Source organism: Oncorhynchus tshawytscha, unplaced genomic scaffold, assembly GCF_018296145.1.
Source record: "Oncorhynchus tshawytscha isolate Ot180627B unplaced genomic scaffold, Otsh_v2.0 Un_contig_1390_pilon_pilon, whole genome shotgun sequence".
Taxonomy (NCBI): domain Eukaryota; kingdom Metazoa; phylum Chordata; class Actinopteri; order Salmoniformes; family Salmonidae; genus Oncorhynchus; species Oncorhynchus tshawytscha.
Genome location: NW_024609756.1, coordinates 5,001 through 25,000, shown reverse-complemented (window position 1 = coordinate 25,000; position 20,000 = coordinate 5,001). Strand labels below are relative to the sequence as shown.

The window sequence follows — 20,000 nt, the reverse complement described above, 5'->3', positions numbered from 1 at the left end:
TGTGCACGTGTGTGTGTGTGTGTGTGTGTGTGTGTGTGTGTGTGTGTGTGTGTGTGAGGGGCAAGGAGAAAACACACTCTGCCGAGGGGTTTCACATCCAGACACCACCAGATAGATAACACTCTGGGATTAACTCTCTCTCACTCCTTCCCACCACCTCCCTCTCCCCCACCACCTCCCTCTCCCCCACCACCTCCCTCTCCCCACCACCTCTCTCCCACCCTGGCTCTCGCACTACTTCCCCTCTCCCCCACCACCACCTCTCTCCCACCTCTCTCTCTCCCCCCACCACCTCTCTCCCACCCTGGCTCTCGCACTCATTCCCCTCTCCCCTACCACCACCTCTCTCCCACCTCTCTCTCCCCCCCACCACCTCTCTCCCACCCTGGCTCTCGCACTACTTCCCCTCTCCCCCCACCACCACCTCTCTCCCACCTCTCTCTCCCCCCCACCACCTCTCTCCCACCCTGGCTCTCGCACTACTTCCCCTCTCCCCCACCACCACCTCTCTCCCACCTCTCTCTCTCCCCCCACCACCTCTCTCCCACCCTGGCTCTCGCACTCATTCCCCTCTCCCCTACCACCACCTCTTCTCCCTTTCTCCTCGCCTCCCCTCTCCCTCCTTCCCTCTCCCCCCACCACCACCTCTCTCCCACCCTGGCTCTCTCCCTCCTTCCCTCTCCCCCACCACCACCTCTCTCTCCCCTGGCTCTCGCACTCATTCCCACCACCTCTCTCCCTTTCTCCTCCCCTCCCCTCTCCCTCCTTCCCTCTCCCCCACCACCACCTCTCTCCCTCATCCTCTCTCTCCCTGGCTTTCTCTTTCTCCTCCTCTCTCTCTCTCTCTCTCTCTCACTCCTTCTCCCCCCCACCCGTCTATTTCTCTCTCTCCTTCAAAAATAAATACAGTGGTCTTTTCTGTGGCGGCAGGCCAGGAGACAGCAGCGGGCCAGGAGACAGCAGCGGGCCAGGAGACAGCAGCGGGCCAGGAGACAGAAGCGGGACAGGAGACAGTAGCGGGACAGGAGACAGAAGCGGGACAGGAGACAGTAGCGGGACAGGAGACAGTAGCGGGCCAGGCGACAGCAGCGGGCCAGGACACAGAAGCGGGCCAGGCGACAGCAGCGGGCCGGAAGACAGAAGCAGGCCAGACAACAGAAGCGGGCCAGGCGACAGAAGCAATAGAAGCTGATTTGAACTGATGTAATGGAGTTTATTTGTGGGCAGTGACATGGTTCTCTGAAGGGTTAAGAGAGGTCACACACTGCCGCTCCCGGTTCCTCTGCACAACAAAGGAGCTGGTGCTGTTTTAACTGGCTGTGTGACGGCAAGATCAGACAAAATAGCACTTATCAAAGGGACCGAGGAGAGAGAGAATATAGAAAGAGGGAAAGAAAGAGCATAGAAAGAGGGAGAGAAAGAGCATAGAAAGAGGGAGAGAGAGAGAACAGAGAGAGAGAGAGAGAGAGAACAGAGAGAACACAGAGAGAGAGAGAGAGAGAGAGAGAACAGAGAGAGAGAGAGAGAATGCTGGAGAGAATATGGATCCATTGAATGAGAGATATTCTCATTCTGAAACTGAGGGTGACTAGAGGTTGACTGGTGCTATACAGAGACTGGTAGTATGTACACTGAGACTGGTATTACACACTGAGACTGGTATTACACACTGAGACTGGTATTACACTGAGACTGGTATTATACACTGAGACTGGTATTACACACTGAGACTGGTATTATACACTGAGACTGGTATTACACACTGAGACTGGTATTACACTGAGACTGGTATTACACACTGAGACTGGTATTACACACTGAGACTGGTATTACATACTGAGACTGGTATTACACACTGAGACTGGTATTACACACTGAGACTGGTATTATACTGAGACTGGTATTATACTGAGACTGGTATTACACACTGAGACTGGTATTACACACTGAGACTGGTATTATACTGAGACTGGTATTATACACTGAGACTGGTATTACACTGAGACTGGTATTACACACTGAGACTGGTATTATACTGAGACTGGTATTACACAATGAGACTGGTATTATACTGAGACTGGTATTACACACTGAGACTGGTATTATACTGAGACTGGTATTATACTGAGACTGGTATTACACAATGAGACTGGTATTATACTGAGACTGGTATTACACACTGAGACTGGTATTATACTGAGACTGGTATTACACACTGAGACTGGTATTATACTGAGACTGGTATTACACACTGAGACTGGTATTATACTGAGACTGGTATTACACAATGAGACTGGTATTATACTGAGACTGGTATTATACACTGAGACTGGTATTATACACTGAGACTGGTATTACACACTGAGACTGGTATTACACACTGAGACTGGTATTACACTGAGACTGGTATTACACACTGAGACTGGTATTATACTGAGACTGGAGATTATACACTGAGACTGGTATTATACTGAGACTGGTATTATACTGAGACTGGTATTACACACTGAGACTGGTATTATACACTGAGACTGGTATTATACTGAGACTGGTATTATACTGAGACTGGTATTACACACTGAGACTGGTATTACACACTGAGACTGGTATTATACACTGAGACTGGTATTATACTGGTACTGAGACTGGTATTATACACTGAGACTGGTATTACACACTGAGACTGGTATTATACACTGAGACTGGTATTATACACTGAGACTGGTATTACACACTGAGACTGGTATTATACACTGAGACTGGTATTATACACTGAGACTGGTATTATACTGAGACTGGTATTATACACTGAGACTGGTATTATACACTGAGACTGGTATTACACACTGAGACTGGTATTACACACTGAGACTGGTATTATACACTGAGACTGGTATTACACACTGAGACTGGTATTACACACTGAGACTGGTATTATACTGAGACTGGTATTACATACTGAGACTGGTATTACACTGAGACTGGTATTATACTGAGACTGGTATTACACACTGAGACTGGTATTACACACTGAGACTGGTATTATACACTGAGACTGGTATTATACACTGAGACTGGTATTATACACTGAGACTGGTATTATACTGAGACTGGTATTACACACTGAGACTGGTATTATACTGAGACTGGTATTATACTGAGACTGGTATTATACACTGAGACTGGTATTATACACTGAGACTGGTATTACACTGAGACTGGTATTACACACTGAGACTGGTATTACACACTGAGACTGGTATTACACACTGAGACTGGTATTATACTGAGACTGGTATTACACTGAGACTGGTATTACACACTGAGACTGGTATTATACACTGAGACTGGTATTATACACTGAGACTGGTATTACATACTGAGACTGGTATTATACTGAGACTGGTATTATACTGAGACTGGTATTATACACTGAGACTGGTATTACACTGAGACTGGTATTATACACTGAGACTGGTATTATACACTGAGACTGGTATTACACACTGAGACTGGTATTATACTGAGACTGGTATTATACACTGAGACTGGTATTATACTGAGACTGGTATTATACACTGAGACTGGTATTATACACTGAGACTGGTATTATACACTGAGACTGGTATTATACACTGAGACTGGTATTATACACTGAGACTGGTATTACATACTGAGACTGGTATTATACTGAGACTGGTATTACATACTGAGACTGGTAATACACACTGAGACTGGTATTACACACTGAGACTGATATTATACTGAGACTGGTATTATACTGAGACTGGTATTATACACTGAGACTGGTATTACATACTGAGACTGGTATTACACACTGAGACTGGTATTACATACTGAGACTGGTATTACACTGAGACTGGTATTATACTGAGACTGGTATTACACACTGAGACTGGTATTACATACTGAGACTGGTATTACACACTGAGACTGGTATTACACACTGAGACTGGTATTACACTGAGACTGGTATTACACTGAGACTGGTATTATACACTGAGACTGGTATTATACACTGAGACTGGTATTACACACTGAGACTGGTATTATACTGAGACTGGTATTATACTGAGACTGGTATTATACACTGAGACTGGTATTATACACTGAGACTGGTATTACATACTGAGACTGGTATTACATACTGAGACTGGTATTACATACTGACACTGGTATTATACTGAGACTGGTATTATACACTGAGACTGGTATTACATACTGAGACTGGTATTATACTGAGACTGGTATTATACTGAGACTGGTATTACACTGAGACTGGTATTACACTGAGACTGGTATTATACACTGAGACTGGTATTATACACTGAGACTGGTATTATACACTGAGACTGGTATTACATACTGAGACTGGTATTATACACTGAGACTGGTATTATACACTGAGACTGGTATTACACACTGAGACTGGTATTATACTGAGACTGGTATTATACACTGAGACTGGTATTATACACTGAGACTGGTATTACACACTGAGACTGGTATTACATACTGAGACTGGTATTATACTGAGACTGGTATTACACTGAGACTGGTATTACACACTGAGACTGGTATTACACACTGAGACTGGTATTATACTGTGACTGGTATTATACTGAGACTGGTATTACACTGAGACTGGTATTATACACTGAGACTGGTATTATACTGAGACTAGTATTATACTGAGACTGGTATTATACTGAGACTGGTATTACACACTGAGACTGGTATTATACTGAGACTAGTATTATACTGAGACTGGTATTACATACTGAGACTGGTATTATACTGAGACTGGTATTACACTGAGACTGGTATTACACACTGAGACTGGTATTACACACTGAGACTGGTATTATACTGTGACTGGTATTATACTGAGACTGGTATTATACTGAGACTGGTATTATACTGTGACTGGTATTATACTGAGACTGGTATTATACTGAGACTGGTATTATACTGTGACTGGTATTACACACTGAGACTGGTATTATACTGTGACTGGTATATACTGAGACTGGTATTATACTGAGACTGGTATTACACACTGAGACTGGTATTATACACTGAGACTGGTATTACACACTGAGACTGGTATTATACTGAGACTGGTATTACACACTGAGACTGGTATTATACTGAGACTGGTATTACACACTGAGACTGGTATTACACACTGAGACTGGTATTATACTGTGACTGGTATTACACACTGAGACTGGTATTATACTGAGACTGGTATTACACACTGAGACTGGTATTACACACTGAGACTGGTATTATACTGAGACTGGTATTATACTGAGACTGGTATTATACACTCAGACTGGTATTACACACTGAGACTGGTATTATACACTGAGACTGGTATTATACTGAGACTGGTATTACACACTGAGACTGGTATTATACTGAGACTGGTATTATACTGAGACTGGTATTACACACTGAGACTGGTATTACACACTGAGACTGGTATTACATACTGAGACTGGTATTATACTGAGACTGGTATTATACTGTGACTGGTATTACACACTGAGACTGGTATTATACTGTGACTGGTATTATACTGAGACTGGTATTATACTGTGACTGTTATTACACACTGAGACTGGTATTACACTGAGACTGGTATTACATACTGAGACTGGTATTATACTGAGACTGGTATTATACTGAGACTGGTATTATACTGAGACTGGTATTATACTGAGACTGGTATTACACTGAGACTGCTATTACACACTGAGACTGGTATTACACACTGAGACTGGTATTACACACAGACTGGTATTACACTGAGACTGGTATTACACACCGAGACTGGTATTACACACTGAGACTGGTATTACACACTGAGACTGGTATTATACACTGAGACTGGTATTACACACTGAGACTGGTATTATACTGAGACTGGTATTACACACTGAGACTGGTATTACACACTGAGACTGGTATTACATACTGAGACTGGTATTATACTGAGACTGGTATTACATACTGAGACTGGTATTATACTGAGACTGGTATTATACTGAGACTGGTATTATACTGAGACTGGTATTATACTGAGACTGGTATTATACTGAGACTGGTATTACACTGAGACTGCTATTACACACTGAGACTGGTATTACACACTGAGACTGGTATTACACACAGACTGGTATTACACTGAGACTGGTATTACACACTGAGACTGGTATTACACACTGAGACTGGTATTACACACTGAGACTGGTATTACACACTGAGACTGGTATTATACACTGAGACTGGTATTACACACTGAGACTGGTATTATACACTGAGACTGGTATTACACACTGAGACTGGTATTACACACTGAGACTGGTATTATACTGAGACTGGTATTACATTGAGACTGGTATTACATACTGAGACTGGTATTACATACTGAGACTGGTATTACATACTGAGACTGGTATTACACACCGAGACTGGTATTACACACCGAGACTGGTATTATACTGAGACTGGTATTACATTGAGACTGGTATTACATACTGAGACTGGTATTACATTGAGACTGGTATTACATACTGAGACTGGTATTATACACTGAGACTGGTATTACACTGAGACTGGTATTACATACTGAGACTGGTATTATACTGAGACTGGTATTACACACTGAGACTGGTATTATACACTGAGACTGGTATTACACACTGAGACTGGTATTACACACTGAGACTGGTATTATACTGAGACTGGTATTATACACTGAGACTGGTATTACACTGAGACTGGTATTATACTGAGACTGGTATTACATACTGAGACTGGTATTACATACTGAGACTGGTATTACATACTGAGACTGGTATTACACACTGAGACTGGTATTATACACTGAGACTGGTATTATACACTGAGACTGGTATTACATACTGAGACTGGTATTACATACTGAGACTGGTATTACACACTGAGACTGGTATTATACTGAGACTGGTATTATACTGAGACTGGTATTATACTGAGACTGGTATTATACACTGAGACTGGTATTATACACTGAGACTGGTATTATACACTGAGACTGGTATTATACACTGAGACTGGTATTATACTGAGACTGGTATTATACTGAGACTGGTATTATACACTGAGACTGGTATTATACACTGAGACTGGTATTACACACTGAGACTGGTATTATACTGAGACTGGTATTATACTGAGACTGGTATTATACACTGAGACTGGTATTACACACTGAGACTGGTATTACACACTGAGACTGGTATTATACTGAGACTGGTATTATACTGAGACTGGTATTACACACTGAGACTGGTATTACACACTGAGACTGGTATTACACACTGAGACTGGTATTACACTGAGACTGGTATTACACTGAGACTGGTATTATACACTGAGACTGGTATTATACTGAGACTGGTATTATACACTGAGACTGGTATTACACACTGAGACTGGTATTACACACTGAGACTGGTATTATACTGAGACTGGTATTATACTGAGACTGGTATTACACACTGAGACTGGTATTACACACTGAGACTGGTATTACACTGAGACTGGTATTACACTGAGACTGGTATTATACACTGAGACTGGTATTACACTGAGACTGGTATTACACTGAGACTGGTATTACACTGAGACTGGTATTATACACTGAGACTGGTATTATACTGAGACTGGTATTATACTGAGACTGGTATTATACACTGAGACTGGTATTACACTGAGACTGGTATTACACTGAGACTGGTATTACACTGAGACTGGTATTACACTGAGACTGGTATTACACTGAGACTGGTATTATACTGAGACTGGTATTATACTGAGACTGGTATTATACTGAGACTGGTATTATACTGAGACTGGTATTATACTGAGACTGGTATTACACTGAGACTGGTATTATCGTCCTGTTTGTATTGAGGACGGCAGGAGGACGTTCGCAGAAATCAAACATTCTCTATTCCTTTCTTCTGCCTTTACTCTCTATCGAGTGCAGGGAAGGAAATGGAATATGAATAGACTGTATCCACTCAACAAAAGAGAGAGGGAGAGAGAGGAGGGGGAGAACAACAGAAGAGAGGGAGAGAGAGAGAGGAGGGTGAGAACAACAGAAGAGAGAGAGAGAGGGGGGGAGAACAACAGAAGAGAGGGAGAGAGAGGTAGAGGGGGAGAACAACAGAAGAGAGGGAGAGAGAGAGGAGGAGGAGAACAACAGAAGAGAGGGAGAGAGAGAGACTGAGGGGGAGAGAGAGAGAGAGAGACTGGTATTACACACTGAGGGAGAACAACAGAAGAGAGGGAGAGAGAGAGAGGGGGGAGAACAACAGAAGAGAGGGGAGAGAGAGAGAGGGGGGGGAGAACAACAGAAGAGAGGGAGAGAGAGAGGAGGGGAGAGACAACAGAAGAGAGGGGGGAGAGAGAGAGGAGGGGAGAACAACAGAAGAGAGGGAGAGAGAGAGGAGGGGAGAACAACAGAAGAGAGGGGGAGAGAGAGAGGAGGGGAGAACAACAGAAGAGAGGGAGAGAGAGAGGAGGGGAGAACAACAGAAGAGAGGGGAGAGAGAGGAGGGGAGAACAACAGAAGAGAGGGGAGAGAGAGAGAGGAGGGAGAACAACAGAAGAGAGGGAGAGAGAGGAGGGGGAGAGAGGGGGTGAGAACAACAGAAGAGAGGGGGAGAGAGAGAGGAGGGGGAGAACAACAGAAGAGAGGGGAGAGAGAGAGGGGGGGAGAACAACAGAAGAGAGGGGGAGAGAGAGAGGAGGGGGAGAACAACAGAAGAGAGGGAGAGAGGGAGGGGGAGAGAGAGGAGGGGAGAACAACAGAAGAGAGGGGGAGAGAGAGAGAGGGGGAGAACAACAGAAGAGAGGGAGAGAGAGGAGGGGGAGAGAGAGAGGGTGAGAACAACAGAAGAGACTGGTATTATAGGAGAGGAGAACAACAGAAGAGAGGGAGAGAGAGAGGAGGAGGGGAGAACAACAGAAGAGAGGGAGAGAGAGAGGAGGAGGTAGACAACAGAAGAGAGGGAGAGAGAGAGAGGGAGACTGGGAGAACAACAGAAGAGAGGGAGAGAGAGAGACTGGTAGGAGGAGAACAACAGAAGAGAGGGAGAGAGAGGAGGAGGAGAACAACAGAAGAGAGGGGAGAGAGAGAGGAGGAGGAGAACAACAGAAGAGAGGGAGAGAGAGAGGAGGAGGAGAACAACAGAAGAGAGGGAGAGAGAGAGAGGAGGAGAACAACAGAAGAGAGGGAGAGAGAGAGGAGGAGAACAACAGAAGAGAGGGAGAGAGAGGAGGAGGAGAACAACAGAAGAGAGGAGAGAGGGAGAGGAGAGACAACAGAAGAGAGGGGGAGAGAGAGGAGGAGGAGAACAACAGAAGAGAGGGAGAGAGAGAGGAGGAGGAGAACAACAGAAGAGAGGGGGAGAGAGAGGAGGAGGAGAACAACAGAAGAGAGGAGAGAGAGAGAGGAGGGGAGAACAACAGAAGAGAGGGAGAGAGAGAGGAGGAGGAGAACAACAGAAGAGAGGGGAGAGAGAGGGAGGAGGAGAACAACAGAAGAGAGGGAGAGAGAGAGGAGGAGGAGAACAACAGAAGAGAGGGGGAGAGAGAGGAGGAGGAGAACAACAGAAGAGAGGGAGAGAGAGAGAGGGGGAGAACAACAGAAGAGAGGGAGAGAGAGAGAGAGGGGGGGAGAACAACAGAAGAGAGGGGGAGAGAGAGAGAGGAGGAGGAGAACAACAGAAGAGAGGGAGAGAGAGAGGAGGAGGAGAACAACAGAAGAGAGGGGGAGAGAGAGGAGGAGGAGAACAACAGAAGAGAGGGAGAGAGAGAGAGGGGTAGAACAACAGAAGAGAGGGAGAGAGAGAGAGGAGGGGAGAACAACAGAAGAGAGGGGGAGAGAGAGAGGACTGGGGAGAACAACAGAAGAGAGGGAGAGAGAGAGGAGGGGAGAACAACAGAAGAGAGGGAGAGAGAGAGGAGGGAGAGAGGGAGGGGAGAACAACAGAAGAGAGGGAGAGAGAGAGAGGAGGGGAGAACAACAGAAGAGAGGGAGAGAGAGAGGAGGGGGAGAACAACAGAAGAGGGAGAGAGAGAGAGGGGGGGAGAACAACAGAAGAGAGGGAGAGAGAGGAGGGGGAGAACAACAGAAGAGAGGGAGAGAGAGAGGAGGGGGAGAACAACAGAAGAGAGAGGGAGAGAGAGAGGAGGGTGAGAACAACAGAAGAGAGGGGAGAGAGAGGAGGGGAGAACAACAGAAGAGAGGGAGAGAGAGAGGGGGAGAACAACAGAAGAGAGAGAGAGAGGAGGGTGAGAACAACAGAAGAGAGGGGAGAGAGAGGAGGGGAGAACAACAGAAGAGAGGGAGAGAGAGGAGGGGGAGAACAACAGAAGAGAGGGAGAGAGAGAGGAGGGTGAGAACAACAGAAGAGAGGGGAGAGAGGAGGGGGAGAACAACAGAAGAGAGGGGAGAGAGAGGAGGGGAGAACAACAGAAGAGAGGGAGAGAGAGGAGGAGAACAACAGAAGAGAGGGGAGAGAGAGGAGGGGAGAGAACAACAGAAGAGGGAGAGAGAGAGAGGGGGAGAACAACAGAAGAGAGGGAGAGAGAGAGGAGGGTGAGAACAACAGAAGAGAGGGAGAGAGGAGGAGGAGAACAACAGAAGAGGGAGAGAGAGAGAGGGGAGAGAGGAGGGGGAGAGGAGAGGAGGGTGAGAACAACAGAAGAGAGGGAGAGAGAGAGAGGGGGAGAGAGAGAGGGGGGAGAGAGGGAGGGTGAGAACAACAGAAGAGAGAGAGAGAGAGGAGGGGGAACAACAGAAGAGAGGGAGAGAGAGAGGAGGAGGAGAACAACAGAAGAGAGGGAGAGAGAGAGAGGAGGGGAAACAACAGAAGAGAGGGAGAGAGAGAGGAGGAGGAGAACAACAGAAGAGAGGGAGAGAGAGAGAAGGGGGAGAACAACAGAAGAGAGGCAGAGAGAGAGAGAGAGGGGGAGAACAACAGAAGAGAGGGAGAGAGAGAGGGAGGGGGAGAACAACAGAAGAGAGGGAGAGAGAGAGAGGAGGGGGAGAACAACAGAAGAGAGGGTGAGAGAGAGGAGGGGGAGAACAACAGAAGAGAGGGAGAGAGAGGAGGGGGAGAACAACAGAAGAGAGGGAGAGAGAGGAGGGGGAGAACAACAGAAGAGAGGGAGAGAGAGGAGGGGGAGAACAACAGAAGAGAGGGAGAGAGAGGGAGGGGGAGAACAACAGAAGAGAGGGAGAGAGAGGAGGGGGAGAGAGGAGGGTGAAACAACAGAAGAGAGGGAGAGAGAGGAGGGGAGAGAGAGAGAGGGTGAGAACAACAGAAGAGAGGGGAGAGAGAGGGAGGGGGAGAACAACAGAAGAGGGAGAGAGAGAGAGGAGGGGAGAACAACAGAAGAGAGGGAGAGAGAGAGGGAGGGGGAGAGAGAGGGGGTGAGAACAACAGAAGAGAGGGAGAGAGAGGAGGGGGAGAGAGAGGAGGGGAGAGAACAACAGAAGAGGGAGAGAGAGAGAGGAGGGTGAGAACAACAGAAGAGAGGGAGAGAGAGAGGAGGAGGAGAACAACAGAAGAGAGGGAGAGAGAGAGGAGGGGGAGAACAACAGAAGGGGAAGTAGGAAGACAGAAAAAGGAAAGAAACAGATAGGAACTGATATGGAAGAAAGAGAAGAAGACCAGAGTAGTAAAAGACGAGTTCAAGGAGGATAGATGTTTAGGGGCTAGATTTGGGGTGGGGGTTGACTTTGTGAAGGGAGCATATTTACGTGGCTTTGCCGTGTGTGTGTGTGTGTGTGTGTGTGTGTGTGTGTGTGTGTGTGTGTGTGTGTGTGTGTGTGTGTGTGTGGACTTACGTGGCCTTGCCCTCACGGAGGAAGATGCAGGAGAGGGAGAACTGTAGCGTGGCAGACACCACCTTCTTGGAGAGGGGCTTGAACTTGAGCTTGACGTCAGTCTGTGTGGGCATGGGGCTGGCATACTGCTTCATGTTGATGCTGCTGCTAGCCAGAGCCTTTCTACGACCTGAAGGAGACTCCTGAGAGATGGAGGGAGGGAGGGAGGGAGGGAGGGGGGAAGGAGGGGAGGGAGGGTGGGGAAGGAGGGGAGGGAGGGTAGGGAAAGAGGGTAGGGAGGGACGGAAAGAGGGAAAGAGGGGAGGGAGGGAGGGATAAATACTTGTTAAAATCTGGTGGATAGATTGAAGGTGTTTTCGGCTGATGGAATGTCTAATAAAGGAATAATATTCTATTCTGTCACCATCCCTCTACTTCCCACAGCCTCTTCCCAGTGGCACCACATCTGAAACCATTAGACAGCTGGAGAGAATAATGGCATAAAGGCCCATTAGTACAACAACCATACCAATCCAAACCCGTTCTGATCTTCCAAAGTGCGTCCAGGTAGGAGCTAGGGGCCGATATGGAACTGGGCCCATGTCACCACAACCCTGGTAAAAGGCATCATGGGAATGGAACTAGAGAAGACCGATGTCGTGTGTTGTTCGCTGTTCACACAACACATGGAAATAAATCATGAAATGTCTTAAGAGGGGTGGGGGGGTGACAACTTGGAAGTGAAAAATAGGCCAGCAGCTGATAGGCCAGAAGCTAACAGGCCAGCAGCTGATAGGCCAGAAGCTAACAGGCCAGCAGCTGATAGGCCAGAAGCTGATAGGCCAGCAGCTGATAGGCCAGAAGCTAAAGGCCAGCAGCTGATAGGCCAGAAGCTAACAGGCCAGCAGCTGATAGGCCAGAAGCTAAAGGCCAGCAGCTGATAGGCCAGAAGCTGACAGGCCAGAAGCTAAAAGGCCAGAAGCTAAAAGGCCAGAAGCTAAAAGGCCAGAAGCTAAAAGGCCAGAAGCTAAAAGGCCAGAAGCTGATAGGCCAGAAGCTGATAGGCCAGAAGCTGATAGGCCAGAAGCTATAAGGCCAGAAGCTAAAAGGCCAGAAGCTAAGTCTTGTCAGAATTCTAGATAAGGAACATCTGGTCTCTCTCCTCTAGGTGTAAAACACTGATACATCTGGTCTCTCTCCTCTAGGTGTAAAACACTGATACATCTAGTCTCTCTCCTCTAGGTGTAAAACACTGATACATCTAGTCTCTCTCCTCTAGGTGTAGAGCTCTGCCTTGCTGTCAGAGAACAGAGGACCTCCATGCTGCATCGCTGAACAGAGGACCTCCATGCTGCCTCGCTGAACAGAGGACCTCCATGCTGCCTCGCTGAACAGAGGACCTCCATGCTGCCTCGCTGAACAGAGGACCTCCATGCTGCCTCGCTGAACAGAGGACCTCCATGCTGCCTCCCTAAATAACTGTCTTTGGGGAACTGTGTGTTGGGAGGGAGTGTGTCAACTCTATCCAGCATAATAACTGTCTTTGGGGAACTGTGTGTTGGGAGGGAGTGTGTCAACTCTATCCAGCATAATAACTGTCTTTGGGGAACTGAACATCTCTCTCTCCATCTCACTGAATCTCTCTTCATCTCACTGTCTGTCTCTCTTCATCTCTCTCTCCATCTCACTGTGTCTCTCCATCTCACTGAGTCTCTCTCCATCTCACTGAGTCTCTCTCCATCTCACTGTGTCTCTCTCCATCTCACTGTGTCTCTCTCCATCTCACTGTGTCTCTCTCCATCTCACTGTGTCTCTCTCCATCTCACTGAATCTCTCTTCATCTCACTGTCTGTCTCCCCATCTCTCTCTCCATCTCACTGTGTCTCTCTCCATCTCACTGAGTCTCTCTCCATCTCACTGAGTCTCTCTCCATCTCACTGAGTCTCTCTCCATCTCACTGAGTCTCTCTCCATCTCACTGAGTATCTCTCCATCTCACTGAGTCTCTCTCCATCTCACTGTGTCTCTCCATCTCACTGTGTCTCTCTCCATCTCACTGTGTCTCTCTCCATCTCACTGAATCTCTCTCCATCTCACTGAGTCTCTCTCCATCTCACTGAGTATCTCTCCATCTCACTGAGTCTCTCTCCATCTCACTGTGTCTCTCCATCTCACTGAATCTCTCTCCATCTCACTGTGTCTCTCTTCATCTCTCTCTCCATCTCACTGAATCTCTCTCCATCTCACTGTGTCTCTCTTCATCTCTCTCTCCATCTCACTGTCTGTCTCTCTCCATCTCACTGTGTCTCTCTCCATCTCTCTATCTCACTGTCTCTCTCCATCTCTCCATTTCTCTCTCCATCTCACTGTCTGTCTCTCTCCATCTCTCTCTCCATCTCACTGTGTCTCTCTTCATCTCTCTCTCCATCTCACTGTCTGTCTCTCTCCATCTCTCTCTCCATCTCACTGTGTCTCTCTTCATCTCTCTCTCCATCTCACTGTGTCTCTCTTCATCTCTCTCTCTCTCCATCTCACTGTGTCTCTCTTCATCTCTCTGTGTCTCTCTCATCTCACTGAGTCTCTCTCCATCTCACTGAGTCTCTCTCCATCTCACTGAGTCTCTCTCCATCTCACGGAGTCTCTCTCCATCTCACGGAGTCTCTCTCCATCTCACTGTATCTCTCTCCATCTCACTGAGTCTCTCTCCATCTCACTGTGTCTCTCTTCATCTCACTGTGTCTCTCTCCATCTCACTGAGTCTCTCTCCATCTCACTGTGTCTCTCCATCTCACTGAATCTCTCCATCTCACTGTGTCTCTCTTCATCTCTCTCTCCATCTCACTGTGTCTCTCTTCATCTCTCTCTCCATCTCACTGTCTGTCTCTCTCCATCTCTCTATCTCACTGTGTCTCTCTCCATCTCTCCATCTCTCTCTCCATCTCACTGTCTGTCTCTCTCCATCTCTCTCTCCATCTCACTGTGTCTCTCTTCATCTCTCTCTCCATCTCACTGTCTGTCTCTCTCCATCTCTCTCTCCATCTCACTGTGTCTCTCTTCATCTCTCTCTCCATCTCACTGTCTGTCTCTCTCCATCTCTCTCTCCATCTCACTGTGTCTCTCTTCATCTCTCTCTCCATCTCACTGTCTGTCTCTCTCCATCTCACTGTCTCTCTCTATCTCACTGTCTGTCTCTCTTTAGTCTCTCTCCATCTCTCTCTCCATCTCACTGTGTCTCTCTCCATCTCACTGAGTCTCTCTCCATCTCACTGAGTCTCTCTCCATCTCACTGAGTCTCTCTCCATCTCACTGAGTCTCTCTCCATCTCACTGAGTCTCTCTCCATCTCACTGAGTCTCTCTCCATCTCACTGTGTCTCTCTCCATCTCACTGTGTCTCTCTTCATCTCACTGTGTCTCTCTCCATCTCACTGTGTCTCTCTCCATCTCACTGTATCTCTCTCCATCTCACTGAGTCTCTCTCCATCTCACTGAGTCTCTCTCCATCTCTCTCTCTCCATCTCACTGAGTCTCTCTTCATCTCTCTCTCCATCTCACTGTCTGTCTCTCTCCATCTCTCTATCTCACTGTCTGTCTCTCTCCATCTCACTGTCTCTCTCCATCTCTCCATCTCTCTCTCCATCTCACTGTGTCTCTCTTCATCTCTCTCTCCATCTCACTGTCTGTCTCTCTTCATCTCTCTCTCCATCTCACTGTCTGTCTCTCTCCATCTCACTGTCTCTCTCTATCTCACTGTCTGTCTCTCTCCATCTCACTGTGTCTCTCCATCTCACTGTCTGTCTCTCTCCATCTCACTGTCTCTCTCTATCTCACTGTCTGTCTCTCTTTAGTCTCTCTCCATCTCCATCTCACTGTGTCTCTCTCCATCTCACTGAGTCTCTCTCCATCTCACTGAGTCTCTCTCATCTCACTGAGTCTCTCTCCATCTCACTGAGTCTCTCTCCATCTCACTGAGTCTCTCTCCATCTCACTGTGTCTCTCTCCATCTCACTGAGTCTCTCTCCATCTCACTGTATCTCTCTCCATCTCACTGAGTCTCTCTCCATCTCACTGAGTCTCTCTCCATCTCACTGAGTCTCTCTCCATCTCACTGTGTCTCTCTTCATCTCTCTGTGTCTCTCTCCATCTCACTGTGTCTCTCTCCATCTCACTGTATCTCTCTCCATCACACTGAATCTCTCCATCTCACTGTGTCTCTCTTCATCTCTCTCTCCATCTCACTGAGTCTCTCTTCATCTCTCTCTCCATCTCACTGTCTGTCTCTCTCCATCTCACTGTGTCTCTCTCCATCTCTCTATCTCACTGTCTCTCTCTTCATCTCTCTCTCCATCTCTCCATCTCTCTCTCCATCTCACTGTCTGTCTCTCTCCATCTCTCTCTCCATCTCACTGTGTCTCTCTTCATCTCTCTCTCCATCTCACTGTCTGTCTCTCTCCATCTCACTGTCTCTCTCTATCTCACTGTCTGTCTCTCTTTAGTCTCTCTCCATCTCTCTCTCCATCTCACTGTGTCTCTCTCCATCTCACTGAGTCTCTCTCCATCTCACTGAGTCTCTCTCCATCTCACTGAGTATCTCTCCATCTCACTGAGTATCTCTCCATCTCACTGAGTCTCTCTCCATCTCACTGAATCTCTCTCCATCTCACTGAGTCTCTCTCCATCTCACTGAGTCTCTCTCCATCTCACTGTGTCTCTCTCCATCTCACTGAGTCTCTCTCCATCTCACTGCGTCTCTCTCCATCTCACTGCGTCTCTCTTCATCTCTCTGTGTCTCTCTTCATCTCTCTGTGTCTCTCTCCATCTCACTGAGTCTCTCTCCATCTCACTGTGTCTCTCCATCACACTGAATCTCTCCATCTCACTGTGTCTCTCTTCATCTCTCTCTCCATCTCACTGTGTCTCTCTTCATCTCTCTCTCCATCTCACTGTCTGTCTCTCTCCATCTCACTGTGTCTCTCTCCATCTCTCTATCTCACTGTGTCTCTATTCATCTCTCTCTCCATCTCTCCATCTCTCTCTCACTGTCTGTCTCTCTCCATCTCTCTCTCCATCTCACTGTGTCTCTCTTCATCTCACTGTCTCTCTCCATCTCACTGTCTGTCTCTCTCCATCTCACTGTGTCTCTCCATCTCACTGTCTGTCTCTCTCCATCTCACTGTCTCTCTCTATCTCACTGTCTGTCTCTCTTTAGTCTCTCTCCATCTCCATCTCACCGTGTCTCTCTTCATATCTCTCTCTCCATCTCACTGTGTCTCTCTTCATATCTCTCTCTCCATCTCACTGTCTCTCTTCATATCTCTCTCTCCATCTCACTGTGTCTCTCTTCATCTCTCTCTCTCCATCTCACTGTCTCTCAATTCAATTCAATTGAACATTGCCAAAGCAAGTGAGGTAGATAATATATAAAGTGAAATAAACAATAAAAATTAACAGTAGACATCACACATACAGAAGTTTCAAAACAATAAAGACATTACAAATGTCATATTATATATACATATATACAGTGTTTTAACAATGTACAAATGGTTAAAGGACACAATATAAAATAAATAAGCATAAATATGGGTTGTATTTACAATGGTGCGTGTTCTTCACTGGTTGCCCTTTTCTCGTGGCAACAGGTCACAAATCTTGCTGCTGTGATGGCACACTGTGGAATTTCACCCAGTAGATATGGGAGTTTATCAAAATTGGATTTGTTTTCAAAGTCTTTGTGGATCTGTGTAATCTGAGGGAAATATGTCTCTCTAATATGGTCATACATTGGGCAGGAGGTTAGGAAGTGCAGCTCAATTTCCACCTCATTTTGTGGGCAGTGAGCACATAGCCTGTCTTCTCTTGAGAGCCATGTCTGCCTACGGCGGCCTTTCTCAATAGCAAGGCTATGCTCACTGAGTCTGTACATAGGCAAAGCTTGCCTTAATTGTGGGTCAGTCACAGTGGTCAGGTTTTCTGCCACTGTGTACTCTCTGTGTAGGGCCAAATAGCATTCTAGTTTGTTCTGTTTTTTTGTTAATTATTTCCAATGTGTCAAGTAATTATCTTTTTGTTTTCTCATGATTTGGTTGGGTCTAATTGTGCTGCTGTCCTGGGACTCTGTAGTGTGTGTTTGTGAACAGAGCCCCAGGACCAGCTTGCTTAGGGACTCTTCTCTAGGTTCATCTCTCTGTAGGTGATGGCTTTGTTGTGGAAGGTTTGGGAATCGCTTCCTTTTAGGTGGTTGTAGAATTTAACAGCTCTTTTCTGGATTTTGATAATTAGTGGGTATCGGCATAATTCTGCTCTGCATGCATTACTTGGTGCTCTGCGTTGTACACGGGGGGATATTTTTGCAGAATTCTGCATGCAGCATCTCAATTTGGTGTTTGTCCCATTTTGTGAAGTCTTGGTTGGTGAGCGGACCCCAGACCTCACAACCATAAAGGGCAATGGGTTCTATAACTGATTCAAGTATTTTTAGCCAGATCCTAATTGGTATGTTGAATTTGATGTTCCTTTTGATGGCATAGAATGCCCTTCTTGCCTTGTCTCTCAGACCGTTCACAGCTTTGTGGAAGTTACCTGTGGCGCTGATGTTTAGGCCAAGGTATGTATAGTTTTTTGTGTGCTCTAGGGCAACAGTGTCTAGATGGAATTTGTATTTGTGGTCCTGGTGACTGGACCTTTTTTGGAACACCATTATTTTGGTCTTACTGAGATTTACTGTCAGGGCCCAACACCACTTTCCATCAGTTTGTATAGCAGACCCTCATGCCAAATTGAGTCGAAGGCTTTTTGAAATCAACAAAGCATGAGAAGACTTTGCCTTTGCCTCTCTATCTCACTGTCTGTCTCTCTTTAGTCTCTCTCCATCTCCATCTCACTGTCTCTCTTCATCTCTCTCTCCATCTCACTGTCTCTCTTTAGTCTCTCTCCATCTCACTGTGTCTCTATTCATCTCTCTCTCTCTATCTCACTGTGTCTCTCTTCTCAAACATCTCACTGTCTGTCTCTCTCCATCTCTATCTCACTGTGTCTCTCTTCATCTCTCTCTCTTTCCATCTCACTGTGTCTCTCTTCATCTCTCTCTCCATCTCACTGTGTCTCTCTTCATCTCTCTCTCTCCATCTCACTGTGTCTCTCTGCATCTCTCTCTCTCCATCTCACTGTGTCTCTCTTCATCTCTCCATCTCACTGTGTCTCTCTTCTTCTCTCTCTCTCCATCTCACTGTGTCTCTCTTCATCTCTCCATCTCACTGTGTCTCTCTTCATCTCTCTCTGTCCATCTCACTGTGTCTCTCTTCATCTCTCTCTCTCCATCTCACTGTCTGTCTCTCTGCATCTCTCTCTCCATCTCACTGTCTGTCTCTCTGCATCTTCTCTCCATCTCACTGTCTGTCTCTCTCCATTTCACTGTCTGTCTCTCTTCATCTCTCTCTCCATCTCACTGTCTGTCTCTCTCCATCTCACTGTCTGTCTCTTCATCTCTCATCTATTGATGCGTTCATAACATGTCATGGATGTTATTAAATTGATAGACATACATATTGCTCAGAGAGGGATGAGAGGAGAGCAGAAAACACATCTACAATTCCAATTGGAACTGAAAAAGCAAAGGAACCACACTGGCAAACCAACATCCCCCAAACACAACCCACTGCACCTTTACTCTACCAGGCCTGCCCACCTCTCCCTTCCACCCAGCGCTCCTTCCTGTTTCTCTGCCTTATCCATCCCTCCTGCCCCTCCTCTCTTCCATCCATCCTCCTACCTTCCTTCCTTCCATCCATCCTCCTGCCCACCATCCATCCCTCCTCCACCCTTCCCCCCCTCTCTTCCATCCATCCCTCCTCCCCTCTCCCTTCCATCCATCCCCTGCCCACCTCCCCTCCTCTCCCTTCCATCCATCCCTCCTGCCCCTCCTCTCCCTTCCATCCATCCCTCCTACTCCCTCCCTCCTCTCCATCATCCTCCTACCTCCCTTCCATCCATCCTCCTACCTCCTCTCTCCTTCCATCCATCCCTCCTACCCTCCTCCTCTCCCTTCCATCCATCCTCCTACTCCCTTCTCCCTTCCATCCATCCCTCC

At 46.8% G+C, this 20,000-nt stretch overlaps 1 protein-coding gene across 1 annotated transcript in view; it reads right to left on the bottom strand.

Annotated features, from left to right (window-relative positions):
* The window catches only part of ehbp1 (EH domain binding protein 1), a gene marked incomplete at its 5' end in the record, with an annotated part of 277,887 nt that extends 265,770 nt beyond the window's left edge, over window positions 1-12,117 (bottom strand). Inside the window, one exon of the mRNA XM_042317637.1 lies at window positions 11,936-12,117. Coding sequence (XP_042173571.1) covers window positions 11,936-12,117 — 182 coding nt within the window. The remainder of the gene's footprint in view (window positions 1-11,935) is intronic.
* Between the last annotated feature and the right edge of the window lie 7,883 nt (window positions 12,118-20,000).